This window comes from Melanostigma gelatinosum (genome assembly GCF_949748355.1).
Source record: "Melanostigma gelatinosum genome assembly, chromosome: 10".
Classification (NCBI taxonomy): Eukaryota; Metazoa; Chordata; class Actinopteri; order Perciformes; family Zoarcidae; genus Melanostigma; species Melanostigma gelatinosum.
Window position 1 is genome coordinate 15,011,656 of NC_136643.1, and position 27,245 is coordinate 15,038,900.

At 42.3% G+C, this 27,245-nt stretch overlaps 4 protein-coding genes across 8 annotated transcripts in view; 3 read left to right on the forward strand and 1 right to left on the reverse strand.

Annotated features, from left to right (window-relative positions):
- Nucleotides 1-433: 433 nt before the first annotated feature.
- Nucleotides 434-2,651, forward strand: LOC306782954 (claudin-10-like; the record flags this gene model as incomplete). Its single annotated transcript, XM_079276458.1, has 5 exons — nucleotides 434-665; nucleotides 1,824-1,985; nucleotides 2,077-2,164; nucleotides 2,260-2,367; nucleotides 2,456-2,651. The coding sequence occupies 5 exons, from the start codon at nucleotides 434-436 to the stop codon at nucleotides 2,649-2,651; spliced, it is 786 nt and encodes a 261-aa protein (XP_079132584.1).
- Nucleotides 2,652-4,969: 2,318 nt separating this feature from the next.
- Nucleotides 4,970-6,225, forward strand: LOC306783659 (claudin-10-like; the record flags this gene model as incomplete). The annotated part of the gene is made up of 5 exons (XM_079277390.1): nucleotides 4,970-5,201; nucleotides 5,294-5,455; nucleotides 5,546-5,627; nucleotides 5,760-5,867; nucleotides 5,956-6,225. 5 exons carry the CDS (start codon nucleotides 4,970-4,972, stop codon nucleotides 6,146-6,148), a joined length of 777 nt encoding a protein of 258 aa, XP_079133516.1. The 3' UTR covers nucleotides 6,149-6,225.
- A 1,758-nt stretch (nucleotides 6,226-7,983) lies between these two features.
- Nucleotides 7,984-17,058, forward strand: dnajc3a (DnaJ (Hsp40) homolog, subfamily C, member 3a). 2 transcript variants are annotated; one of them, XM_079277191.1, is made up of 12 exons: nucleotides 7,984-8,105; nucleotides 8,729-8,839; nucleotides 8,951-9,075; nucleotides 9,312-9,386; nucleotides 10,382-10,534; nucleotides 10,669-10,850; nucleotides 10,936-11,055; nucleotides 11,307-11,412; nucleotides 11,511-11,631; nucleotides 14,520-14,652; nucleotides 14,795-14,943; nucleotides 15,223-17,057. In XM_079277191.1, exons 2-12 carry the CDS (start codon nucleotides 8,773-8,775, stop codon nucleotides 15,360-15,362), a joined length of 1,371 nt encoding a protein of 456 aa, XP_079133317.1. In that variant the 5' UTR covers nucleotides 7,984-8,105; nucleotides 8,729-8,772; the 3' UTR covers nucleotides 15,363-17,057. The 2 variants fall into 2 exon arrangements, with proteins under 2 accessions (XP_079133317.1, XP_079133316.1); XM_079277190.1 differs by having other exon boundaries at nucleotides 8,030-8,234; nucleotides 15,223-17,058.
- uggt2 (UDP-glucose glycoprotein glucosyltransferase 2) overlaps nucleotides 16,947-27,245 on the reverse strand; it is a 28,806-nt gene continuing 18,507 nt past the window's right edge. Inside the window, exons 31-41 of one of the 4 annotated variants that reach the window (XM_079277187.1) lie at nucleotides 25,223-25,307; nucleotides 25,017-25,099; nucleotides 24,803-24,883; nucleotides 20,465-20,569; nucleotides 20,298-20,382; nucleotides 19,692-19,874; nucleotides 19,362-19,522; nucleotides 18,203-18,317; nucleotides 17,987-18,103; nucleotides 17,243-17,408; nucleotides 16,947-17,085 (exon numbers count right to left, since the gene is read on the reverse strand). In XM_079277187.1, the coding sequence (XP_079133313.1) occupies nucleotides 17,063-17,085; nucleotides 17,243-17,408; nucleotides 17,987-18,103; nucleotides 18,203-18,317; nucleotides 19,362-19,522; nucleotides 19,692-19,874; nucleotides 20,298-20,382; nucleotides 20,465-20,569; nucleotides 24,803-24,883; nucleotides 25,017-25,099; nucleotides 25,223-25,307 (1,204 nt within the window). In that variant the 3' untranslated portion in view covers nucleotides 16,947-17,062. Of the gene's footprint in view, nucleotides 17,089-17,242; nucleotides 17,409-17,986; nucleotides 18,104-18,202; nucleotides 18,318-19,361; nucleotides 19,523-19,691; nucleotides 19,875-20,297; nucleotides 20,383-20,464; nucleotides 20,570-24,802; nucleotides 24,884-25,016; nucleotides 25,100-25,222; nucleotides 25,308-27,245 lie in introns of those variants that run through there. The other 3 variants (XM_079277186.1, XM_079277188.1, XM_079277189.1) reach the window with 3 other exon arrangements.

Here is a 27,245-nt window from a genome sequence, read left to right on the forward strand (position 1 = left end):
GGCAGCAGCTTTGCATTCTGTGTTGCGTTCTCTTTAGAAGATCCGTGAGAGTCAACCGTTTTATCCGAATGATGTGTTTGACAAAAACAATCAATCGTTTTGAGGTGGTTACAAGCATGATCTTTCCTACTACAAATACATGTTCAATGTATTATTGCTACATACCAATAGATGCAAAAAAAATGGACTTAAACCTGAAAAAAAGTAGCTGGAGTTGGAGGGAATTATCTCAAGTGGGTGGCAGACACCAAAAGGTTTACAGTAAACATCTCACGCAATCATACAGAGCCCCCATCAACACGAACACGACACAATGTCCTCCTGTCCTCCTCCTGTCCTGAAACAGGAAACGACTCATCATCCTGCTTAACGCTGACCTGACGTTCTACCCAACTGAGTGGACGCTACCTGGGTAAATTTAGTGATTTCCAAAATGAAGAAACGTGTGCTCCAAGTACTTGGCTTCTTGATTTCATCACTGGGATGGCTGTTTGTGCTGTGCACCATGGCCATGGACTATTGGAGGATCACGCAAATAGGAGGACAAGGAGGCTCCTTTATCATCAAAGTGGCCTGGTACTGGTCCAATTTATGGAAGGATTGTTTCACCGATTCCACAGCCGTCACCAACTGTAGAGACTTCCCTGTGCTTTGGACTGTCACCGGTAAGTATTTCACCTTGAATTGACAGACAGACTGGCAGACCTGTAATTCAGCAGGGAGAGCATGGCACAGTTATGGATGAGTGTTCACAGTGGCACTTAGTTCACACCAGTGCGAGGTTAAAGTGAGACTGTGTTATGAAACAAGAAATAACTTCATGACATATTTTTCCTGCATAGGAAAAGTTGTGTTCATAAGCAATAACATGCTAGCTTACTTCGTGATTCTTCTCTACCTGTGCTGTTGTCACATGATCCCATTATTGACGCTTCTTGTAGCCACAGTGGCCACTGTTGAGAAAAAAGTCACACAGACTTACTTTAAAGTGCAGAGGTCAACACGATAAAGTGAACATCACTTTGTTTCAGTTTTGTCGGAAAGTTGTCAAGTCAATATTATGGACATTTTTGAAGGCAAAACCTGTAATAAAATCCAAAAAGATGATTGTATGAATATGTAGTCTTATGAATTCTGTGCATGTAACAAACTAGCATTAGACAGCAGAGCTTCATTTGTCCCAGTGTAACCTTCAAATATTGTGAGAGAGTACAACTAATACAATACTGACTTTGACAGAAAACACCACGGCTAAAATCAAGGAATTGTCATTTAGCATTCAGTTTTGTGGGAAGTTATGGATCACTTCAAGTCACATTTCAAGAGGAAATGTAAACTCAATCTAAGGGCTTCGGGACAATTTCTGTGCATACTGAGATTTAACATTCTGAATGAAAAGAGAAGTGTGAAGTCCTGTTCAGCGGGTGGAGCAAGGCACAGCAACGGATGAGGGCTGTCAGTGACATTTAGTTTACTCCAGAGCTTAAGCTGAGCTCACAATGCAATTTAAGTAGTAAGTAAGTGAAAGTTAAATAATTGTAACAACTTTGTCAGAAAGGTGTTAATTCAACTGACTGTGGTCGTTTTTGGTAAAGTTTGAATTTAAGGTGCAACGAATATTTTGTCATCCCTGCTTCAAAGAAAATCTCAGCAAAACTGAGAAAAGTATTATAAGCATAAGTGTAAAAAGTGTTCACATTATTGTGTCTAGTGAATAAAAGTTGCTTCGGCATCCTCCAGTTCTCACATTAGCGTCTTTTCTGTCTGAGAGAACTTATTCTGTTGAATACTTTGCCTGAACTCTTTCTTTCTGCTTCTCACAGCTTTTGTCCAGGCAGTACGAGGATTGCTGATGTGCGGGTTGACTCTTGGATTTTTTGGTGTTGTACTTTGTTTTGTCGGGATGGAGTGCACTTATATCGGTGGAGCTGAGAAAACCAAGGACAAACTGCTTTTTGCCGGAGCAGTGTTTCATATCGCTGGCTGTGAGTGCACAACAAACACGTTTGTCTCTGTTAATGACAGAAATGTTTTGCCTTCATTATTTCTTGATTTCAACAAAACCTCTGCATGCAGGTGTGTCAGATATTTCCGCCTACTGCTTATACATCAACAGGGTTGCCAGAACAACCTTTGCGCAGACCGTGGGGCCAGGAGTCTTACGGTACTTTCTTTGTCTACATCACAATATCATTTTATGAAAAATCTGATGTAGTATAGTTTATCATGACTCTGTGTCTTACATTTAACTAATTCCAGGTATGACTTGGGAACTCCCATATTTCTCGGATTGGTGGGATGTTTTTTAATCCTTCTCGGGGGGATGTTTTACGCTGTGACCGTCTACCGGGTAATTGTCCCAGAAAGGTATTTAAATTCATCCATCTTCACTTTTTTTCCTGTGACTTCTGAGTTCATTCCACACCGTGAACATTTACATGTTTTGGTCTTACAGTAAAGTGGTATATGCCTATGGGGGAGGCACGTACATGGCCCCTCGCTCCGGAGGAAGAACCCTGTACACCGGATACTACAGACCCCCCAGGCAGTATGGCTCTTATTTGGGCTCAGATCCATCCAACAGCTCCAAGATCTCAAAGCTCTCTCAGACAACGCACACAAAAATCTCAGAAAGAGATGCATTTGTGTAGTTGCACAAAGCTATTTTTTTATGTATAGTTTCACGAACAATCAGAATATTGCATACTGTAGATACAATGAAAACCTGCTTTCTCTTCAGAACATCATGTACAATTGTATTTTGTTGTTATTGCTGTTGTTGTTTTAATGATCTTGTCAAGTTTTGTTTTTTGGAAAACAGGTCATACTCTGTATAGAATACGTTGTCTTGTGTTTACTCATTGTTGTTGTTCACTTCCGTGCTCATTGTTAACTTTGTTGTGATTTAACCAAAGCATGGATTACTATCGATAACGTCATTGGAATATTTCTAAATTGATACAGTAAAAATAAGACCTAAGATTTATTAAAGTGATATTATCCTTTAAACTAGATGATTTCATAAGCAAGCATACGTGATTAAAAATTATGAAGGACTGTTTGAACACTGACGAGACATGTCCTTGTACTGAACGACACTGCTAATGAACTGGTTGATGCAATTTGCTGTTTGTTTTAAAAGTCTGTTACTTGTCTCTTAATGTGAAATTTGATAAGAATGCATACGTGTGAGGGATGTGATTATTAAGCACTGAATATATTCATTTGTAAAAGTTTAGAATCTTTAAATGTTTCTTGCAGGGGTTTGAACTTTGAAGGAAGTTTTATGATGCAGTTTACTCTCTGATGTTGGGGAATTTTTATTTTCTATAGAGCGCTCTGCATTCAATTTTAAGATTATGTATGTATTATAATCAAACAGCAAAATTTGAAGATATTGTTTGATCTAATTTGTCATAATGTTCTATTTTTGTATGTATGTGGCAAAGCATTCATCATCATGTGTTGTGCCTTGTGTCGTGTATGTAGGAAAAGTATGTGTTTTCTATTCCATATGTTGATTGTATCTTTGTAACTAATCTAAATCTAAAACACGTTTTGGTCTGTCTGACCGAATCAGGTATATGATCAGCAACATTACTAGATTACTAGAATATATATATATGTATATATAAACACACACACACACACACACACACACATACAGGAGCTGCCTCAATCAACCAAATACGTCTGTATCTGTCAGACAATAACATTAAACAATGTAAAAATATACAAAGTAACTCATTATAATGGTACTAATACATCTTAAGTAACTTTCATGTAATCTAAGATCTCTCCAAAAGTAAAAAGTTTAAAAAAAAGATCGACAGGAACAAGTGAATCTAAGAGACATTATACTAATAGATTGCACAGTGTCATTAAACATATTTAAAGGGAAGATTAAAACTCTTAATCTGTCACAGAGCATTTTCAGTGTCATTATACATTAAATATTACCCTCCCGCCATTAGCATTAAATAGTCACAGGTCAAACATAAATAATCTCATAAATAAATAAATAGCATCATTGCCCATTCATCAGTCCATTTTTACAGTGACATCCATAGAATTTGAAGAGTACAAGAACCATTCTAAAGACTAGGGATATAAATTGAGAGGACCAATAGACTAAATCAATACATACATTTATTTTCTCAATATTTTGCCTAATTTAATTAAAGTACGAGGATTGCTGAGGTTAACTCTTGGTCTTTTTGGTGTACTTACATTTGTGGAGTGGATAAAAACCAAGGACAAACTGCTTCTTGCCGGCGCAGAGTTACATATTGATGGCAACGAATACAAAACATACACGTTTACTCTGTAAATGACAGAAATGTTTTGCCTTCATTATTTCCTGATATCAATTGTACCAATGAAATTTACAGTATGTCCAAAGTACGCTGATATGTCTGCTTGAACTAATTCCAGGATGGCTTGTTTCATCACTCTAGGGTCTGTGTTTTATGCTGTGAAAAGCAATCTGCCCTCGTTATTTCTCAATAAAAATATTGTCTGTATTTAATGTAGTGTATTACTTAGTCATTTTATGCACCAGCATATTCTCAATTCAAACCTTTTACACAAATATTATGCTTCTGTCAACATTATCAATGTGTAACAAAATATTTTCATAATTTATAAATATTGAAACATTCAAGGATGTAATAAAAGAAAAGTTTGATGTGTTTGCCATTGCCTTGTTTGCATGTTTCGACTGTAACACAGCGTCTGTAAGACCTAACCCATGCCGGTAGGCTCATGTGTATTATACCAACAACAAACGCATCACCAAAGTGACCGTCACAAAACAGTGGAATCACAGTTCAAGGCAAAACATGTGATGATGTACACAAACCAAGTTTTGCCTCTCGTGGGCGTGTATCCTGCGGGGCCCCACAGTTTGTGTTCAGGAGCCGTTGGATTTTATTTTTCTTCTGGATAGAGGCTCAACTTCAAGGCAAGCATGAGTTACAGGACGGTGGTGATGTACATGGAGATCGGCTGCTTTGTTGTCTGTGTAGCAGGATGGATCATGGTGTGTTCCACGATGCCCACAGAGATCTGGACATGGTCTGAGGTAGACAGCATCGTGGTGACCACCGGAAACTACTTCTCCAACCTGTGGAAGGATTGTGTATCCGATTCAACTGGAGTATCTGACTGCAAGGGAATTCCATCAATGCTTGCTCTGAACTGTAAGTAAATGTGTGATGAATAAAAACAAGATCCTTTTTTACTGCACCTTCTAACGTATGCTGTGTATTATTACTTTGCTGTTCTTCGGCAGGGGACATTCACATGTGCCGTGCTCTCATCATCATCTCTATTATCCTGGCTTTCTTTGGATCAGTTCTGGTCTTAGTGGGAATGAAGTGCACTAAGGTTGGTGGATCAGAGCTCGTTAATGCAAGAGTAACCTTTGCTGGGGGCATGAACTACCTCATTGGAGGTAAGACATTACACAAACGTATTTGAAAGAAGTCACATACACTATGAAAATTCATCTTAACATCAATATGCTGTTTTGTTGTTATTTTAGGGACGTGTTCTATGATTGCTTTCTCCTACTATGGAAACAAAATTAGAGCAGATTTTCAAGACCCTAACTTCAAACCTCAAAAGTACGTATAATTTTCAAGTGCCATGGATAAAATAGACAACAAACTCCTCTTATAGCATGCGTCAACATTTACCAGATGACTCTATCGAGGAAGAATTGTACATTTATATATTATTCTTGTATTTATTGCCAGATTTGAAATAGGGGTTGGCGTCTTTATCGGCTGGGGAGGCTCCACCTTACTTGTTGTTGGAGGCCTTATTTACAGTATCTTTGCAGGGTGGGAAGGGTGCCACTCAAGGTAAAGTTCTGCCACTGTCACTGATATTTATTTCCAACATTTCTCTTATCTACAGAAAAGTAACCACCCATTTTCTTGAACCTCACAGCTCAAAAAGATACCCTGACTACCAGTTCCCTGATGCCTACACGGTTGTTCCGACAAATAAAAGCATTGTTTCTGTAGCTCGCACGGGGACTAGTGGGAGCAGAAAATCAGGGACCACCAGTGGCAGCAGAGACAGCAGCGTCTCTGGAATCACCACTACTACCAAGACGACAGCTACAAATGCATATGTGTGACCTCTTTGCAATGTCCTTGTCCATGAAATACATGTGTGGCTTTATTTCCATGATCATTTTAATTTAAAATGAATGTTTGAGATTTAATATCCTAGTTAGAAATGGCCTTTTTCCACAGCAGACAAATTAACTTGTCATAGAAGGGAAAGCACTGGATCTGGGCTATTGAAGTACTAAAACATGTGTAATTATTTAGATGTTTTGCTGTTGTTGTTGTTGTTGTTGCCACTAATTATTTTTAAAAGAAATGTAGACAATAATAATTACTTTATCTATATATAAATAGAACTATATGTATGAAACATGAACACAGATGTAACAGATGTTGCTTTAGGGATATTTTCTCTAAATGGACCTCGTAGAATTTTGATGGGTACCATTTTGCATAAAGAGTCATTTTACTTTTGATATTTTAATAACGTGCTTCTGTACTTTTACTTAAAGGGCCTGTGTGTCGGATTTTGGCGGCATCTAGCGGTGAGGATGCATATTGCGACACAAGTTAAACGTGTTCTCCAAAGTGTTTGGGAGAACTACACGGCAGTCAATGCAAAAAAGTGAAAGACTCTTTAGAGCCGGCGGCGTTTGTCCATTGTGGGTTACTGTAGAAACATGGTGGCGCAACACTCCGTGAAGATAACGGCTAATTCTCAGGTAACAAAAACACAATGAATCTTATTTTCAGGTGATTACAAACAAGGCAAAACGTAGTAATATCATATTCCATTCCTGTAAATAGATCCCCCTGAATGATACACTCTGGCCTTTTAAGTACAATTTTGAATGTAGGACTTTTTACTTGTAATATGTATGTTAATGAGTCCCAGTTTACTATTTACCACCAACTCAGTTGCGGAGCATTAATAAAATATATTGTATCTTGAAAGTATCTTGTATTTTGTATATAAACTTGACACGATATAATCACAGTATTTTGTGATAAATGTAATACATGACAAGGGATTTAAATATTCTTTCCAACACTTATTCTCACGCATACCAGAACTGTTTTTTCTAACAAGAACCACATCAGTCTCTAGAACTCATGTAAGTTGTCGGCAGCCGCTTACTGGTGTGCCCAGATGTGCCAGTGTCTAAATCTTAAACTGCCATGCCCAGCATAATCATAAAAAATGTATGAGCAGCAGGGCTTTCTATATGCACCGGCTGCCAACCAAACAGTGGACTACTCATTTAAGTCCAGCCGACTTTATTCGATAATTTTTTATTATTATTATAAAATAGTTTTGATAAACAAGTTGCAATTAAGTGTGTGTACATGTTATAACCACTGGCCTCTGCTTCAAAACAATGTGCATGATGGTAGAGAAAGGTGGCTATCCGTCTGTATCAGTCCCACCCCAACCTCTACAGCTTTACTGTAGCGTAAGAAAACAACAAATAATTCAGCGTATTAACTGAAATAGTGGCACTAGTATGCCAGAGGCCCTCACAGTTGAGGTTTGACCTGTACGTTTTAGGGCCCAAATTGTTCCCCACCACTGGCTCACTTTGTTCTTGCACACTTTACGTCCCACAGGTCCGCATAAATTAACATATTGGGGTCCATGGTTGTTTTGTGAGGACCAGCACCTTGTTCCCCACAAAGCCATTGGACCCCACACCGTGTGGCTCCCCAAAATGTAGAAAAACAAAACCAGGCACGCGCGCACACACACACACACACACACACACACACACACACACACACACACACACACACACGATGGAATGACAGGTCTTGTGCTGCCGTGGCTCCTCTCTGTTGAACCAACGGAGGTGGGCGGTGGTTTCTCATCAATCCAGCCAATCACAGTCACACACGACCGGCCGCTCGAGTACGCCGGTCCGCTGTGACCGGGGAAAGAGGAGCAATGCTGGATGGATAAATAGCGGTGAACACGTGGGACTGTTGAGAATTAAGCGAAACATTTGTGAAGAATAGCACCGGGCTGAAGTGAGTGAGACAACGTGAGATTGGACCTGTCTGATGCAAGTCTAACCATGGTTTCCATCCACCATGTCGCTCACAGATTACTGACTTGCATCCCATATGTTCTTGTTTTGATTGACATGAGATATGAAGGTAAGAAGCCGACTATACTTAACTTGGCAAGCGTTGGCGACAGCAAGTAACGTTGGCGTAAACTAATTAACGTCACCATTAAGCTACCGTTGAACTTTGAGCTCGCTTCAGACAGCCTGCTTGTAGTTTGATTACGTAAATTACGTTAGCTAGCGCTAGTTGATGACAGTTGGCTAACGTTAAGCTGGCTATCACTAATGTAACTTATATCGTTGGTATCTCATTAGTGAAAGTAACGATAACCAGTTGTAGTTTGGGCTACACGTGTACTGCCACTTTAGCTTCACGTAAGCTTCACCAACCGAACTTTAAATATCGCGTTAGCTTTGCCAAAGTACTCTCTCTCGCTTATTGTTATTGACATGCTGCCTCCTGTCACTGTCAACAGTTAACTAACTAATGAACGGGAATACATATAGAGAGGCGTACTAACGTAATGTTGCTACGAGTCTGGAGTAATATCCGTTTATGAACGTAAACGTTGTTGGTTTCAGGAGTGAACTGTGGCAGGGATGGGAGTGTGGACAGTCATTTGGAGATGGGGAAGAAACTGCTCGCTGCTGGCCAGCTAGCTGATGCTCTCTCTCATTTCCATGCTGCTGTGGGTAAGTGCTGCAGGCTGAGGTTTAAACAAAATGAATGTGTTTCCTTAGTTTTTACTTGAAGAGATTCAATTCAAAACTCGTATATTTATGTTTACTTTGTCCTTGTGTCAGATGGAGATCCCAATAACTACATGTCCTACTACAGGAGAGCTACAGTGTTTCTAGCAATGGGGAAGTCAAAGTCTGCACTGCCAGATTTAAGCAGAGTTATTGAACTCAAACCAGACTTCACATCTGTGAGTTTTTTTTTTTTTTTTTACATCAGTCTGAATCGTTTTTTTGCACACGCTTTTATGTCCCACTGCACAGAATTATGTGAGAAGCTCACCTCGACAAACAATTGAACGAAACCGGTTTATTTGTATCAACAATACCTGTGCAAACATTTGAATCGGCGCCGGGCACAGCTGGTCAACCAACCGGTGGGTTATGTCAGCTGTGTTGGTGAGTCTACATCGCTCTCTCTTTACAGGCACGCCTCCAGAGAGGAAATCTCCGACTGAAGCAGGGGGGACTAGATGAAGCCGAGAGTGACTATAAGAAGGTGGTAAGTATTGGAATGGCCACTTTAATCCACAGCAACAAGACTTTAAGAAATCACTTATTTTGTTCGAGAAGCAGAGATCACCAGGAGGTGTCAGTGTTGATCTGTAAGCCTGGTGTTACAGTTTAAAAACAGATACTCATGGCCACACAAGACCTTGAGAGAACAGGGACACCCTGGACCCCATAAGCCATCGTGAAAGATGTAGATGAACCTTAAGGGATCATTTTAAGGTGGCTTGCTAATGCATCTTCCATTAGAGTGACTGTTTTACTGAGAGGTTTCACAACACTGCCAGAAGACATGAATGCCCGTGTTGTATCTGCTGTTCGTGCTTAGATTCCATTTAAGCTGCTCGATTCTCAGGGGAGGCAATCATGCGGGCAAAAAAAATGAAGTTCCTCTTTTATATGGGGATTGCATGTGACACTTTGTTCCAAGGGCATGCGGCTGAGCCTGCAGCCTCATTAACCTGAAAACAAGTCAACTTTTGATGAGCTTTATTCCATGTAGGTTGATGCTCAGTGGTTATCGGGCTGTAATGTAAACCTTCAGGTTGAAAGACAACGTGTTCAATGTGCTACAGGCTGCTGGACTGTATGATTTGTAGTTTTGAAATACTAAAAATAATAAAAGTCACTTTCTGGGAGTGTCTGTCTGAGCTTGTGCAGTTTTATGAGGGCAACGTTTTGCGGGTATAAAGTTGAAGGAGCTGGCCAGAGGTGCGTGCTGTCCTGCTGCTTCAGCGGTCCACAACGTTGGCCTAGCTTGACTCATCACATTTATGTGTTACGCTTTTTTTCCTAAGCTGAGCTTGCAGGAATTCGTGATATTGCTCTTGGGGAATATGAGGATGATTCTAATGTAATGGGTTTTAGAGACTGGTAAGCGTTTCTCTTGAGAAATATGTAAGAACTCGTGTTGGAATGAGTACAATTCTCTGCTTTAATCACGCACCATAAGCATGCGATCTGAAGTGTTGCCTCACAATGTTCCAGCTGAAATCCAACCCCAGCGACAAAGAGGAGAGGGAAGCCCAGAGTCAGCTATCGAAGGCGGATGAAATTCAGCGACTGGTGGCTCAGGCACGCGGCAGCTTCAGCAGCCAGGATTATGTGACAGCTGCTGCCCAGCTGGACACGATCATTGAGGTAAGAAATCGACCTCCTCAGCATTGCGAGCATGACATTGTCCCATGTTAACCACCCGCAGAGTTGACGGAGCGTTCGTATAATTCCTGGTGCTGCTGTTTTTTTGTAAGAGGTATGTTTTCTGCCGGTTCCAGACTTGCGTTTGGGACGTGGCCTCTCGTGAGATGCGAGCAGAGTGCTTTATTGCAATGGGAGAGATGGGGAAAGCCGTGAGTGACCTGAAAGCTGCATCCAAGTTAAAGAATGACAACACCCAGGCTTTCTACAAACTCAGCACCATCTACTATAATCTCGGAGACCACGAGATGTCCCTCAGGTAAGACTTCGCTTGCAGACGTACATCAGGTAATCTGTCGAATCGTCCTGTTCTGACCGTCTACCTCCTCTCGTGTGATCTGCAGTGAGGTTCGCGAGTGCCTGAAGCTTGATCCGGATCACAAGCAGTGTTACAGCCATTACAAGCAGGTCAAGAAGCTCAACAAACAGATCAGGTCCGCAGAGGAACTCATCCAAGAGCAGAGGTGTGTGTGTGTGTGTGTGTTCAGGCAATTGCATCAGCTACAGAATGACTCTTTTCTCTCCTTTAAGCACTCCCATAACTCATAAACTGGCATGCAAAACGCATCCTAATTTGAATGGATCATACTTGACGCACATAAGATATCGTACTCGCAAGACTGGATAAAGCAAGTAGCAGGGCGGCATGTCTGTGGGCGCAATGGTCCATATTGCTGTCGGCCGTGTTGACAGTTCCTTCTGCTCTCTGCTCTAGGTATGAAGACGCAGTGAGCAAGTACGAGGCGGTGATGAAGACCGAGCCCAATGTGCACCACATCGCTCTCCTCGCCAAGGAGCGCATGTGCCATGCGTTAGCTCAGGTAAGGCTCCTCACTGCCACCGTGGGATGCGATAACTCACTCCTTGCCCTGTAATACTTCTAACTAACTTGTTGTTTATGTGTGTGTGTGATGAGCAGGGCCAGCAGGCTAGCAGAGCTGTGTCGGTGTGTGGAGAAGTCCTCCGGTCTGATCCGGAGAACGTTAACGTGCTGAAGGACAGAGCGGAGGCTTATGTCCAAGAGGAACAGTATGAGGAAGGTGAGCCGGTCGGGTGTAGCTGGAGGTTGTGAAGATCTATTTATTAGTTTCATTTCAATTTTCCACACTCTGAGCCTGGATCACACTACATGCTGTTGAGCGGGTCTACCAACCTACACTGGGAATTAATTAACTTCAGTTGAGGAAGTCTATTTCAGTTCGGAGTACCAAGTCAACTGGTGAGTGTATGTTGTAGTATTGTTAACTCTATTGCTGTCCACTGGTGTCATGGCAGGAGTCTAACACAGGGGGTCCTTGTAACATAAACGAAAAAATACACCGCGAAAGCATCTTATATAAGCATCTTACCATCTGGTTTGTATTTGTTGGAATGTGTTTATGTCTACTGGAAAAATAAAAAGTTTTAATGTTAACATCCAATGTAAATGCTGTCAGGCAGCATGAAGCCAGAACAGTGATGCTCACATCCAATCCCATTGAGCCTCATTCAACACAATGTTTCTCTTCATCGCCAAACCCACTCTGAATTTAACTAAATAGAATAAATGTCGAGAAATACAGCCGTGTCCACATCTCATTTTGTTAAAGCGTATGATCGCTATATTTAAAGCATAAAAAAGACAAACGGCATGCGTTACATTTAACCGATACAGGAGAATTAGAATGTTTAGAAGTAGAACCTGCAAAACGTAGAGCTGCACTGCTGGCTGAAGTGATGCAAAATTACTTGTGAATCAAGCCTGAAGCCATTCTTCAGTGGCAACACACACACACACACTACGAGAAACACACACACACAGCACTTACTATCTCCATAGAGCCTTCGCTAGCAGAGGGGAATTAGGCTGAAATAGCGCTCTCTCCTATCTGTTGTCAAATTCTAGAAAGTCCAGTCACAGACGGTGAAATCCTCAGGAGTAGTTTTTGTCTCAGCCATCATTTTACCCGTCGCCTGATGTTCTGCAAGCAGCCCATGGATGTTTTTGTCAAAATATCTTTCTATATTTTATGTTCATCTATCGATTTAAGCTTGAAATGTAATTCATTCCATCCCACCCAGCTCGGGGCCAATTCATCGTCCAGTTCTGGTTCCTACAGAATAATGTTCACATGCATTATACCCTGACGCATCCTTTAATGGTAATTTAGCAGGTAAAGGGAGAGCAGCCATTTTTCACACTGCTCAGTCGGTGGGGTCTCCCCTGGGGACTCGGTGTGGGAGTGACTGAGGGGCCATCAGGCTTTAAGAGGAATAAAATAAGTTTAGGATCGGTGTTGATATCGGTGGACACAAAGTGAAGCTGGTGGAGGCCTGGCCCGTCTGTTCATTGTCTATCTTCTCAATTTTCATAAAAATGTGAACTGTTTCCAGCGCATCAGGCTCAAACACTCTTATTGATTTGTATCTAATACCCGAGACTTTCATATTGCTGAACAGGCAGTTAATCTGACACAAAAAGAGACGTACATGGGAGGTCCTAGCAAGAATTTGGCATTATTTGTTTATTGCCACAAGTGCACATTTACAAAAAAGTTTTCAGTATTTGTTGGGACAGTTTTTCCTTCATTTTGATATTCTCTAATAAAGAGAGGGAGCGAAATGTGGGCTGAGGGTTTGAATGTGTGACATTATGATTACATAGACCCCTAGGCCATCATAACAAAGCCAGAAAATGATCTGTGCAACTTAATACATCGAATAATTAAGCAATGCATAATAAAGTGACACAGGCGAAACCTCAATAAAATACACTTGTGGGATTTTGGAAAAAAATGTGTGCATGTGCCTCAACTAATAACTGACGAACATATAGAACACAGAAATAGTGCGCTGCTAACGTGAAAAGAAAACATGTGGTGTGTTACAGGCAAGCTGAGATGTGATTATTTATTCATATCCACTTGAGGTGAGTGTGACAGTGATGATTTATTTTACTTTTATTCTGAGGGTGTTTAATGTAAACGTGAACATGCACTCAAAGCAAATAGCAGCTATTTAGAAAACATAAATGAAACGGATTAAAGCTCCACAACTGTTTTATTATGTAGATTATATAATCAACAAAACTGCCTTAAATTCATCCATAATGTTCCAGTGAACTGCATGCTTTATAACCCAAACATATGGTGTCTTTTATTTAAAATAAGAGGATCAAACGAGTCCCTAACATGTCATATTAAATTTTTTTTTTAAACGGTCAGCAGCGTAGTAATACGGTGCTGAGGCTGTATATGTTGTGGTCAACATGCATGAACACATCAGCCGTCCCTGATACGAGCTTTTAAACTGTCAGAACTGCCGGGGGTTAAATCGGCCCCAGTGCGCCGCCTCACAGGGTAAACAAGCCTCAGAGCGCACAAACAGCCTGGAGCGGCTGCAACACCATCTGAAGGTGATGGGGAATAAAACGGCTTCTTTAGTAGCATGAGATCAAGCATGTTCAGAGATGGGATCGCTGAGGACACGAGTCAAATACTTTTTATCTTGCTCATAATGTTTGTAATAAACTTTGTAATACCAATGATTCCGGCAACTATAATGTTTCATAAATGCCAGAACTATTTTCAATCTGGGCTTTTTCTGTACATGTTTGTTGATCATGACTGTTGATTTTGTTTAAAATGACATCACTATGAATGATGATGCTTTAAAATAGGACATTCAGAGCATTAATATTGCAGCATACAACTACTTGCGATGTAAAGAAACACTGGTTGCGTGGTTCATCGACTAGTTGGAGGCTCGGACACATGACCTTACCATGTGCCTTGCTCAAAGACACTTCAGCAGGGTGGATGCTTTCCACTACGAGGCCTTGAGGTCCTGTGTTTCCCTCTACGGTCTTTAAATACTGTATTTCACTTCCTTTTGGCTGACTAAGCGACGACTAAGCGACACTGATTCTGTCTTTTTTTTTATTTTCCAGCTGTTCAGGACTATGAGGCGGCGGCGCAACACAGTGAGAACGACCGTGAGATAAAAGAAGGCCTGGAGAGAGCTCAGCGACTCCTCAAACAGTCTCTCAAGAGGGATTATTATAAGATCCTGGGAGTGAAGCGGTGGGCACCGATTGCTGGAGTTGTTTTATTTACTTCCATTTTGTAGGAGTATTACAGCGGGGAAGTATTGGGGTACTTTTTTATTTTATTATAAATAGTTTACTTTAGAAAGATTTTTGTCTTTGTTTGCCTTTTGTCACAGAAATGCCCAGAAAAAGGAGATCATCAAAGCCTACAGGAAACAGGCCAAACAGTGGCACCCGGACAACTTCCAGCATCCAGAGGAGAAGAAGAAGGCCGAGAAGAAGTTCATAGACATCGCTCAGGCTAAAGAGGTTCTCACCGACCCGGGTGAGAGGTTTTCTGGTCTGCAGAGTCGGTGGGAATTGTTTCTGTTAACGGCAGCCCTCTGAGGGGCTGCTGTGAACAGCTCACTGCTTTAAGGATAAATCATTGTCATTATGCAAGGTCCCTTAAGCCCGAACTTCACTGTCACATATTTACCCCAACTCATGTTCATTTCCTAATTGGACCAATATCAAGTTTTGGGACTGATAGCTAATTCAAAAGCTATCCCTAAATATAAATATCTCTAAGCTGTTCTGTACTGACGTGTGATATCTTTCGTAGACATGAGATCCAAGTTCGACCAGGGGGAGGATCCCATGGACCCGGAGAGCCAGCAGCATCATCAGCACTTCCACCAGGGCTATCAGGGCTTCAACCCGTTTGGCTCCGGACCGTTCAACTTTAAATTCAACTACAACTGAGGAAGCTCCCATTCAGCACAGCTGGAGCACATTGTGTCTCTTCCTCCCTATTTAAAAGGGAGATCGCTGGCACGAGGAATGTCCCACAGAGATGTGGGGCAAAGTGTGACTTTAATTCAGTGACCTTAATTAAATATGCATCTTTGTTGTTACAGAATACAACTTTGAGTTCCGTTCGGGAGGTCTGTTGCTATGCTAACAAATATGTGCCATGTGTGGAGCAGCTTTTATCTGTCGTGTGGAAGTAATACTGATGCTACACATCCTTTCCAAGTACTCTACAATTAATATCCATTGGTAAGATTTAATTTCTACATCGGTACAGTACTATTTTTATATGAATGGAGTTTATTGAAATGTAAATAAAGACCTATTTATGTACCTTTTTTAATTAAACTGAGGGGAAAGTATTGCTGTATGGAGACACTTTTAGGAATGTTGAGAAATGCTGATTCTTCTTTATTTCATCAAACTGTGAGGAACCAATTCCTTCATTGTAGACCTTTAACATGAATCACACATGTAATGATTTTTGTGGCAAAGATTTATTTTTTATTACCAGACAGTAATGTAAACATTATTTGACACAGCACAGTGTGAGATGGGTGTCCTGAGGTCAGCACTCTTTTTTTGTAACTTAAGACGGGAATAAAAACTACAGCTGGCCTCGGTTGAGCAGCAAAACCTGTTCCTGAGAGAAAACACTGGTTCATTGTGGAATATCTAAAAATGCAATACAATGAAGCTGAATGTATGCAAGATGTAAACATACTGTAATAAGTTAAATCCATAAACCATGGCCTTTAGTGTGCAAATGAAGATTCCATGTAGCATCACAGAACTTTGTAGAGCCAGAAGATGATTTGCTGAGTGCTCCTTAGTTACTACAGATGGACGGTTGCTGTACAGAGGCTGGTTAACAAACGCTAACTTGTCTGTTCTAAGGGACAGTAGGGACATTATTGGGGAGGGTGTGGACTTATTGAGTTGAAGTCTCGACTTGACTTTGAAAAAAAATGCAATTCTCCCGCAATTCTCCCCCCCCCCCCCAAGATGTATAAAAAAAGCTCCTAAAATAATTGTGTGACAGATTTGCAAACCTTGAACAGATCTGGGACTGCTGCAAAAATAAAAACGACACCCAATAATAATCCTACAGTCCCCAAGGTGAAATGTAACACCTTTGCTGCCTGTTGTGAAATTTAAAAACAGACGAGCTGCATGTCTTTGGTTCGGGCATCTTAGTCAACTTCAAATTAAGAACACCTAAATGCATCAGCTTTTGGAAAGTTTTCCATAATAAGAAACATTAAACTTTGAGATTAGATTCTCAGAGATGTGCCTTCACGATTAGATTCTTTGCATACATTATCAGTGCAATCAATTTCAACTATGTATTTTTAAACACCCAATAAGAGCGCTTTGACTGACCTCACCCCACTATTCCGTGTTCACTTCATTCTCCGGTAACCACAAACTAACCCAGCCCTGATTGTAGTGCTGATAGCACCCCCACAAGTTCACAGGAAACACTTACACCACGTGTTCATTTCGTATCGACTGCAGACGCAGATATGGCATCTCTGAAAATATCCTTCTGAGGCTGAGGATGCAACGCTCCACGGCTATGTTTAGAAGGGTTTGTCTGTCTCCGAGCTCCACAGGAAGGTCCTTCCTCTGCACAACGATGCTGGCAGCCATTAAAGTTCATCGCGTCTGTCCTCTACTGTGCAGAGGGGTTTGGAAAGAAATGAGGAGAATGAGCACAGTGGTGAGAGAGAGAGATAAACATCTGCCCAACAAGAGAAGGATTGTACAAAAGGTACATTTTTACTTTTCTGTCTCATAAAAAGGGAAGTAAATAGTGTTTCTTTAGTGACCTTTTTCATGTTGTGAGGGAGAAGCAGTGTGTTTTTGTGTCGCTGTGTCTTGCTGTTCCTGGACCTGTCCCAGCAGCTGTTTTATCTCGTTGTCGTATTCAACCCACTCGGGCACGATCCTCGCTGCGGCCGTTAGCTTGGGCTCCTTGGTCTTTGGGTTATTGCACTGCAGCAAAAAAAAAAAAAGAAGCAGACACAGCACATCATTTGCACCACCAGTGCCACTTTCTCCCAGCAAGTCATATTGTCATTCCCATCACAGTCTGTGGCGAGAATATCAACCCTAATTTGATTTCTAATTCTGTTAAAAGGACATTAGCCAACGTCTTGTGTCTGAATTACCAAGTGGTGTCCTACACCACGAGGAGACAATGCTTCCTCTTGCAGTCTGCTGGAGCCCGTCCAGCCGTCTTATGAATTAGTTTAGGAGACTACAGGATTGCTCCACAGTTGTCTTATAAATGCCAAGTGCCTCATGGACATTAGTGGCTGGGAATGGGCCTCGGCCTCTTAGTGCTACAGCAGCTGCACTTCACTATTATAACCAGGACATCTGCAACCGTGGTGGAAAAAGTGGGATGTAAAAACTTTTTTGCCATTATTATCATTGTTCAACACAAAAGATAACAATAAAGAAGACAAAAGGGATTTTATTATCGAAATAAAAGGAGAACTGATTGGATGATGAATGCCAGTTCGCGTTGCCCACCACATTGGTGTAAGTCTAGTGGCTCTGGGACTCACCAGGTCTATAGTCTTAGCTGAGACTTTGGAGGCGTCATCGCACCACGTCTCACACCACATCCACTCCTGCGGAAGAGACTTGATGACAACCTGGTGGATCATGTTGTTGGGAAGGTCCTACAAATAGCAGAAAACAAACATAAAGGCTCATCATGACAAACAAGACAGTACAACAGGTGCCTAGAGATCAAACTGCATCATGTAAGAGTTACAGACCTGGTCCAGGTTGGACAGGCTGTTGGGGTCTTGGCTCAGGGCTTGGTACTGGCCACGTAATCTGTCTCCAGCTGCAATCTTTCGAAACTTCTTTAAATCTACTACATACAGAGCGCTGGTTGAAATATATGAAGGGGGGGGGGGGGGGGGGGGGGGGGGGGGAGAGACATAATAAGCAGGTGTGAGAAAGCCCACAGGAATGGCTTCATAAAAACAAAAAAAATAATGACTCAATAAAGAGAAAGACCCCAGGCACACAGGTAATTGTATCTGACGTGGCATATTAATGCACCCAACCGTGTTTACTGTGTAGTTTCATTTTTTAAACTTAAGTGTGCCAGAGGAGGTCCACTACCTTGTGTTCTCCCTCACTCATGCAGATTATTCACCCTTTCTGCTTTTGTCCCGCCCCACAGAGCCAAGCGGCACACTGGCATCCAATCAAATCACTGGCATCCAATCACTGGCATCCAATCAAATCACAGTGAAGTGTAGAGTTCTGCACTCTCTGTTCAGCACACTGAGGGATAACTCAGTGCCCCAGGCTTTCAGACCTATTGCTTGATGCACTACGGCTGTATACGAATGTCTGATGGTAAATAAAAATAGCCACAAGAACTGCAACTATAATTGGTGAGCTCCAATCACCATGGAAACTGGATGAACACCGTACTGTAGTTTATTGCAGCCACAATTTCTTCTTTTTTTCCTAATGGTGTGTGTTTAGTTTGATTTCAGCTTGTCACTTGTAGGACAATTAAAATAAATGTTTAAAGTGGTTCTTGAGGAGCCAACTTGTGACGGGTACGGTGAGATTTACAGATAGATTGGAGGAAGAAGATCAAAAACAACAGCAATACTTCCAGCCTCTAAATACAAGAGTACCGTACACAAACACAGCTTCACTCCCTTCTATGTCATATTTGTCAAAAATACTGCCCTCGCAGAACAATAAATAATTCTAGATGATTTCACAACCAAAATGTACAAGCAAAGGACAGAAACGAGTCATGAGCGTCCACAACTAGACACACTGAGTGAATGGCCTCCGAGGAAGAAGGTGGCTGCAGAGGCAGAGTGTTCAGAACGGCAATATTTCATACTCTGCATATCTTGCCAGAAGTAGTGTGCTGCTATGTTCCCCTTCACAGAAGTATACCTGATGTGGTATTTCCTGTGTCCTAGATGCGAGGCCCAGTAGCCACTTTTCCAGAAGCGATAGCCTTCCATCTCTCTGCGGCTGTCACAGAACGGCGTGTAGCCATAAGGAGCGCCCTCCAGGTCGAAATCCCTCAAGTCCTTCAGATCAGCCCGAACTATCTGTGAGAGAGCGGGAACATCGGTAAGTACCGACGCCACTTCATCCGTGCTGTCATCCAATCTTCACACCTTCGCCGGGACCGACATATAGGCGAGTCTCTCACTTTCAGACACACACACACACACACACACACACAGCTCTTGCCTGTCACTTCGATTTGATCCTCACCTGATCGGCGTCCACAAAGATGATCTTGTCCACAGCCAAGGGGAACAGAACATCCAGGAAGAGGATCTTGTACCCCCAGATAACACGCTGCTTCTCAGTCTGCTGGTGGAGCCACCGGGGCCACTTGTACTGAACTAATTCATACTGAAAGCCATACTTCTCTGCCATGTGAGCGATGGTCTCCTAACCGCACCAAACGCAACACACCAGAGGTTCATTAAATGCAACACAAGAGCACATTTTGGGCAACTAAACATTTAAGAAATATGCACAAACTACAGTATTTCACAAAGAAAATGATATATGGACAGAGAAAGTACGAACAGACAGCCAGCTATGACACTCTTAAGTTAGTTAGTCAATTTACAATGCAAGGCAAAAGCTAACAGTGGTGTAATATATATACATCTGGACTTACTATATAAATAAACATGTATCCACTAAAGATGTCATTAACATAAAACATGCAAACTGATTTCCTCTAATTTTTTGCAACTCGAGATGTGTCACAGAGGCCGTGGTGTAGATGATCCTTCATAGAACATTGAACACACACCACTACAAAGGAGGGAACTGCCCACAGATACGTCCGCGTGAGGGAAGTACCTTGAAAGATGGAGAGAGGTAGTTCTTGAGGAACCAGAACTTGACGGGCGTTTTGGTGTGCCGGAGGACGGACAGCATCATTATTCTGAAACGTACAAAAACGGTGAAGTACCGGGGCTAGAAGGAATGAAAAGTAGGCGTGTTTGTGAGGCGACAGTGACCCTAACCTCAGGAAGCGCTCGTACAGATGACCCGAGGCCACAGAAAATATGTTGAGAACGTCCTCCTTCTCTCTCTCTCCATCCTCCTTCTTGGAGCCACCGCCTGTGATGCTGCGAATGAGAACATAATACATGAGTCCTGAGAAACACAGTATTGTCCTATAGCATTGTATGTTGTTTCAACAAACCATGCAACACTGTGCAGCAAACTGAGATGCCATTATTTAAATGAAACTATGACAACACAAAGCCGTGATTTTGAGGTGATTTGACAAAAGTTCTCCAGAGAACATAAACATTTATTGTATTGGACCGGACACAGTTAAAGCAGCTGTAACATTTGAACTGGTCCTTGTTCTTATGTCCCACACAGCTAATAGAGAGCCCATAATGCAAAGAAAAGAATCTGAAATGATTCATTGGAATCAAATCAACCAGCGAAGCACCAATGCGCTTATAAAGGGGATCTAAGTAAGAGATGAAAAAAACAATTCAGGCACCATTGTGTGAATCAAGCTACAGCGTGTGCTGCACCGGGAGTAACTGGGGCTGGAAATTGGAGAAAAATGTATCGTCACACAGTATAGTTAATTGTGTTATGAGCTCCTCTCGCCCCCTTCAAAAGCAGCCCCCCCCCCCCCCCCCCCAACATGCTGATCGGTTGGTAACGGTGCAGAAAGTCCAGAGGAGCTTTTCCTGAGATTAGTATTCTCTGGTGGGACGTGCAGCGTTAGTTAAGGCACAGAAGCCCATTCGGTGTATTTTTTATTCATATTCAATACTGACTGGAAGACTAATATATAAAGGTTAAAGAAAAATATAGTGGATGATGGGTGATGTGGTTGCATAGTTGAACCAAAAGATTTATGAATAGTCATGACTGGTCTTACACATCCCGCCGCAATTAAAAATGTGATGCTTCAGGCGCCATTTTGCCTGACCCCCCTACCACACACTGCTGCTGGATGAAGATACAGAGGATGGATCACCCTGAGGGAGTGAAGTTATTAGAGGAGAGAAAAGCTTGAAACTGTCTACAGTGTTTCATGTAACTGAACGAACTGTGTGTGTGTGTGTGTGTGTGTGTGTCTCCAACCCGGTTCATTTGCACTGCATGAACTTGTGATGAAATCCTAATTTGATACTTCCAGTTCACTTTGGTGTCAGGCAAGCCACACGAATACCAAACCACCAAGAAAAGTAAAACACCTAAAATAATTAGCCCAAAGTGTCACTTTATACAATGTGCAAGCGCAAAGATAGGGCCTATCAAATCAGTTCATTAACTTTCAGAACACATTTATGTAAGTAAGACATTCGAAAATCTGGGTTACCAACTAGTTTTATGGAAATGGTTTTGTGTTGAGATACAGAAAGTTGAAAGCACCCTCTCCACTACTGAGCGGTGGCTCGTGATGCGAGGCACATTTAGCGAACAGAAATCAGGACTTGTGCTGGAGGGTTGATGTGTCTGCAGTCAAACTGTGCGTCCTTGTCGGTAACAGACTGCTGATGAGGTGTCTCTCCCACACTCACATCACAACCACAGCCTCCAGGATGACACCAGAGAGAGAGAGAGAGGGAGAGAGAGAGGTGAGAAAGGGGGGGGGGGGGAGGGAGCAGACTGTCTGTCTCTGCGTGTCCTCTAAAACCAGCTCTGACACACACATACCAGAGACTGGCTGGTAAGCAAGTCACATCCGTACAACACAGACTGCAGCCAATACCGTAGTCTGTGCTGTAGTGTTGTCCGTCCTTCTGAACATATTTGCTGCATTTTTCTCTCTCTTCTCAGTTGGCTGTTGGGGAGTCACCATACACACATCTGCAGCGTCTGGGCATGCAGCCGATGAAGGGCCTCCAGTGCTACAGTGCCCCCCCCCGATAAGCAGCTTTAGAGGGTCAGGTGAGAGCCTGTTTGGCTGACTCACTCGAGATAATCTGGACCTCTGGAAGGATCCACAAAGCTCTGGGTAAATCCTGAGCAGTGGACAACACCAACTAGACAGGATTCTGCTCCGTAGATAGAGCAGAATCCTTCTCTAACATCTGTGAGGAGATCATGAGAAGACATAAACAATGAGCAGACAGTGGGACAGATAGTTGAGGTATAGTACATGTGTACTGTAGAGCATAACTCTAACTCACACCTTAGTTTCCCATATTTTCCATTATTAATAAGGCTTTTTGCTTGCTGTTCGCCTGGGTGTAGTCTCAAATTCAAAACCCAAAACATCCAAAACAGTAACAAAGCCAGAACAGACCACCAGAATAAACTCTCTATTAGGAGACAACGTGTGGGGACAGTAGCGATCATGGCATCCAGTCTCTAAATGAGTCCGCTCCACTGAGAGCATCTGATGAGATGCCAGTGAGTTTGGTCAGGAATGAAGGGAAGTGATTGCAAAAATCATCTTCCAAGTCAGACACGGTTTGAGTTATTGTTGGTTAATATTTAGTCGGCAAAAAAATGTTGCCAAGAAAGAAGAAAGACAAACATGTCCGCCAAAGAAAACCAGCTACACTGCATGTAAAAACTCAACCCGTTCATTCCTTCCCCATACTGTAACCATCAAGACAACTACACCGACCATAACCCATACATGTTGTAGAATAACCCTGCCTGTTAGTTGGACTTAATCTGGAGAAAACATGAATGGCCAAGGCCCCATCTAACCCTCTCCAAGGTCTCATGACTACTTGTGGAGCGCTGGCTTCAGCTGAAAACCTAAATAAGTCCCTCAGGTAGTAACACAGCTGCTGAAGCTCTCGCTCACCCTGTGTGGCACCGGGGTTTCTGATCTCCCGGCTGAGAGTAAAAACCCTCCCTTCATCTTCCTCCCAGACAAAGAAGAGAGCAAGAGAGAGAATGCTCAAAAGAAGAAAGATCACTAAACAAAGGAGAGCGACTCAGAAAGAAAGAATAGGAAAAACAATCTATTCTCACCATTATTACTCTACAGAGAGAACACAAATCTCTTTAAAAGATGAGAGAATGTGTAACAACTCCGTCACTTAGACTTGCTATGCACGGATCCACCTCACTAATTCTTCAGATCAATGCAGTCCCGTTACAGCAAAGGCTACACATGAAGTAATACTACAATACTACGACAAAGACATCTTTACTTTCTACGCTCACCAGTCATGGTTTACACAACGGATGCTTTACTTTCCAAACTGGCCACTATTATGTTGTGCAATCATTTAAAATATATTGATATAGAACTATCATTGTGAGTCCTGTGAAAAACAAATGTGTTCTCTCAGTTAGATCTTGTAAAGAAATATGTTGTCAACATTCTGTGTCATTTGTTACTCAGGCTAAGTAGTATTTGGTGGTTTTCAGTGTTTTCTTTGAATGAATCATCATTTCCAAACTTCATCTGAAACCAGCTGCCTTCACTGGATGTTAATGGGACTGGGTGACAATGTTACGGGTATACAATATATATAACATGTAATAATATATAAGTTGACAAAGAATATTTAGGCACAGTGTGGGCTGTACTGCACGGTTAAAGTCTTTTTCGCTTTTGCAAGTGGCTTCCACGTCTTGAGATTCATGTTCCCTCGAGGACATGGAATCGTGCCGTAATTAAGTTCACTTCTTTCTCCAGATGCAGACAAATCTGCGTACGTCTTAGATCCATCCATCACCGGCACTCAAGGAGCAGTTATGTTTCTTGAAAACCACTCTTCAACCGTCTATTTAACCTTTTAATGCTAAAGAGTATTTTCATTACTCAAAAGCGAGCGTCCCATGGGAAAGATTACGTTCAACCATAAATCTATTTATCCGCCCGTTTATAGCACTTTCAGCGCCGTATTGTTCCTCGGTCGTGGCAGAGACGGGTTATAAAGGGGAGCCCAAAAGTCGTCCACGCCAACCACGATGTTCGTGAGAATTATGTTAATAAATCAGATCATATCTCCGTAGTTATGGTCTTGAAATAGCATCCTGGGTTCTCTTTGTCTGAGACTGAGACATGACAGAGTAAAAACTGCAGCATATGGATGACCACATAAATAACTGAATGACCACATAAATAAATGAATGAATCCAAAAAGGAAAACGTGAAAATGTAACATCATATTTAAAACACAGCGCTACATTATCACCACATCCTGTTTGAATATCTCATTGAGCCTAAAAAAAGCATCCAAAAACACTGCATGCTAATGAAGATGAAGATGTTTGAGGTGTTAAACAGGTTGCAGCGACACTGCCTACCTTTTCTCAAAAGTGCTCCAAACACTTCACAAAGCAGGCGTTTAGTGAGGAGACAGGATCACAGTTAGGGAGTGTTGGGGTAACACACACACACACACACACACACATACCTACAGAAGCACATATTTTTTGCGAGACTAGCTCTTACAGCATAATAATGCAGTCTGGATCGAGGGGAGGAATACGATCTCCTGAAACCACAACGTGTAATTGATGAACAGGAAGCACATCGGCAAACCCACCAATCAATGAGCTCACAGGGAGGGTTTTAAAACCTCCTGAAACCAATCACATTGTGACTGTATGCGAGCAGCGATCACTCACCTGGCTATAGAGTCCCATATGCCTTTGCTTTCACTGTTTTCACTTAAAAGATCCTCGTTCATCTTCTCCGCCTTTTTCTGCACCTACGATGAGGAAGTGATTTCATTATAAACTGTGTAAATTTAAACCCAACATCCTCAATTCGTGACCTGCATTTAGAGCATTTAGTTGTGCTGTGAGGAATACAATATAAAAAACTAACTCACTCTGACTTTGATGATTTTACTGTGGAAACTGTTCAGAACAACAAGGACGTCACCGGCATCTGCAGGGGAATCCGTTCCATCGTGCCTGAAAAAGTGGGTCAAGAGTGCGAAAGTGATTACCTCGACTCAGAGAGAGGTACTGATTAGTCTTTATCTTAAATCCAGATATAAGACGAAGCCACGTCGTATCTTTAGAACAAGAAACCAGTCGTAGATTTAATGAAGCCATTTCATTGGCTATGGAGCATCTAAAACCGACTGATGCTGATATTTGCAGGCGACTTTTTAGATATTTCAGTGTGACACAGCCGACCACCTCCCTTTAGGCCAATCACTGCAGTACGCACATTACTGCAAATATCTATATCACCACTTATTTAAACGCTTGTACATTATTATATAAGCACTCACAGAACTACTCAACCAATCAGTGTCAGGTTTCCGTTCTAATAGTGTACTTGAGTGAAACACAATATTTGTGCGAGTGACTTGAGTTTGGTTCGCATGCTTTAGCCATGACAGCAGCGCAGGAAGAATACGCAGCATCGGCTCCTTCAGCAGCTAATGGACGGACCACTGACAGATCCTGGGCCAGCTGCCCCCGATCACAGTGATTATCATCATTAACTATCACCGTACCATCATTTGATCTACCGGTACTTCCCAGCCATGCTGTATATATATATACACTGGTAGATCTAATGAGAACCTGTGTGCAGTATTGATGGCACAACACTGGCCTTTCACTGGAATTGTTGTAGGACTGATCCGCTCAGTGGAGAATGTCTTTCGGGGAGGCAGGATCTGCGGGGTCTCGTGGTGAAAACCCCAAGAGACGAACATCATGGAAGAGATGAGCAATAGGCTGTGATGCACAGCGAGCCATTACGACCCCAGTGCTTACTAAAGGCAAAAAACCTGACCTTATCACTGTGATAAATGCTCCCTCCTCATTGGGCCCAAAGTGCCGCTTGTGTTTTTTGCCCTCCCCCCCCCCCCCCCCCCCTCTGCTGTCCCTGGTACAATGTAGCCTTTAGGGCTCGTGTTAGAAAAGCACCAGAGATCAATCTGTATCCCTGCTCTGAGAAGAAGAGAGCTGGCCGTCTCATTCATCGCTGTCAGGGCAAAGACAGCGCCGGCTGGAAGAGGAAAAAAAACGCCGCCTCCGGGAGTGGAGAGCGCGGGCACTCCCACTAGACTCTGATCGGCCACCTAACCGGAGTAGAGTGCCGCTAACCACAAGAATAATGACACTGCCAAGGTGAAAAATGACATCACCTCTTAGCTTCACCTGGAGGATTGGGGAATAAATCTTACTTGTCTGATATGATTCCAGAGGAACCGAGGCGCTGCATGTGTCCTAAATCTCATGTGAGGATAGCCAGAGAGGACAATATCTGTGATTGTAGGGACAACTAATACGATGCACTACAGCTGACTATGCACACTCACATAGATGGTTGGGATTGGAGCCATGAGTCAAACTTGTTAGAAAGGGATTGTTATATCTTTGTTATGTTAAGTAGACATGATTTGATGAGCTCGGAGTTCCTTTGTGAAATAACAATTTCATTTGTTTTAGATCAAAGTAGGAAGCACCACAGTACATTTTAATTGAAGTATAAGTGCAGAATTAAAAGAATACAATGCAAGAGAAAATTTGTATTTTGTTTGAAAACGCATCAAAGCAACAAAAAGCACAACACCGTTTCTCTTTGTCCGGGGAAATTAGACAACGCCAACGCACTCTGTCTGCTCTGACACCTACGCCGTCCAAACTCAAACACATTCTGCTGCTGATATGTTGCAGTCTGGGTTGGATGCAGGTGACCAGCTGAATCATCCCTCCACTCCGTCTTCTCTTTGAGAGCACCCCTCTCTCCTCCTACTTGTCTCTCTCTCTCTCTCTCTCCCCCCGCTCTGTAGCGAGCAGAACTCCCTGTACTCATCAAAACCTTGAACTGCTACGGTGTCAGCAGCTCTCCATGTTACCATAGTGATGGGTTTCACAGCTACCGGTGTG

Excerpts from the sequence above, each read along its gene's own strand:
- dnajc3a (XM_079277190.1), top strand. The coding sequence starts at position 8,153 with ATGGTTTCCATCCACCATGTCGCTCACAGATTACTGACTTGCATCCCA. Across the intron at positions 10,851-10,935 it reads GACCACGAGATGTCCCTCAG|TGAGGTTCGCGAGTGCCTGA; the intron begins GTAAGACTTCGC and ends TGTGATCTGCAG. Across the intron at positions 11,413-11,510 it reads TGTGCCATGCGTTAGCTCAG|GGCCAGCAGGCTAGCAGAGC; the intron begins GTAAGGCTCCTC and ends TGTGATGAGCAG.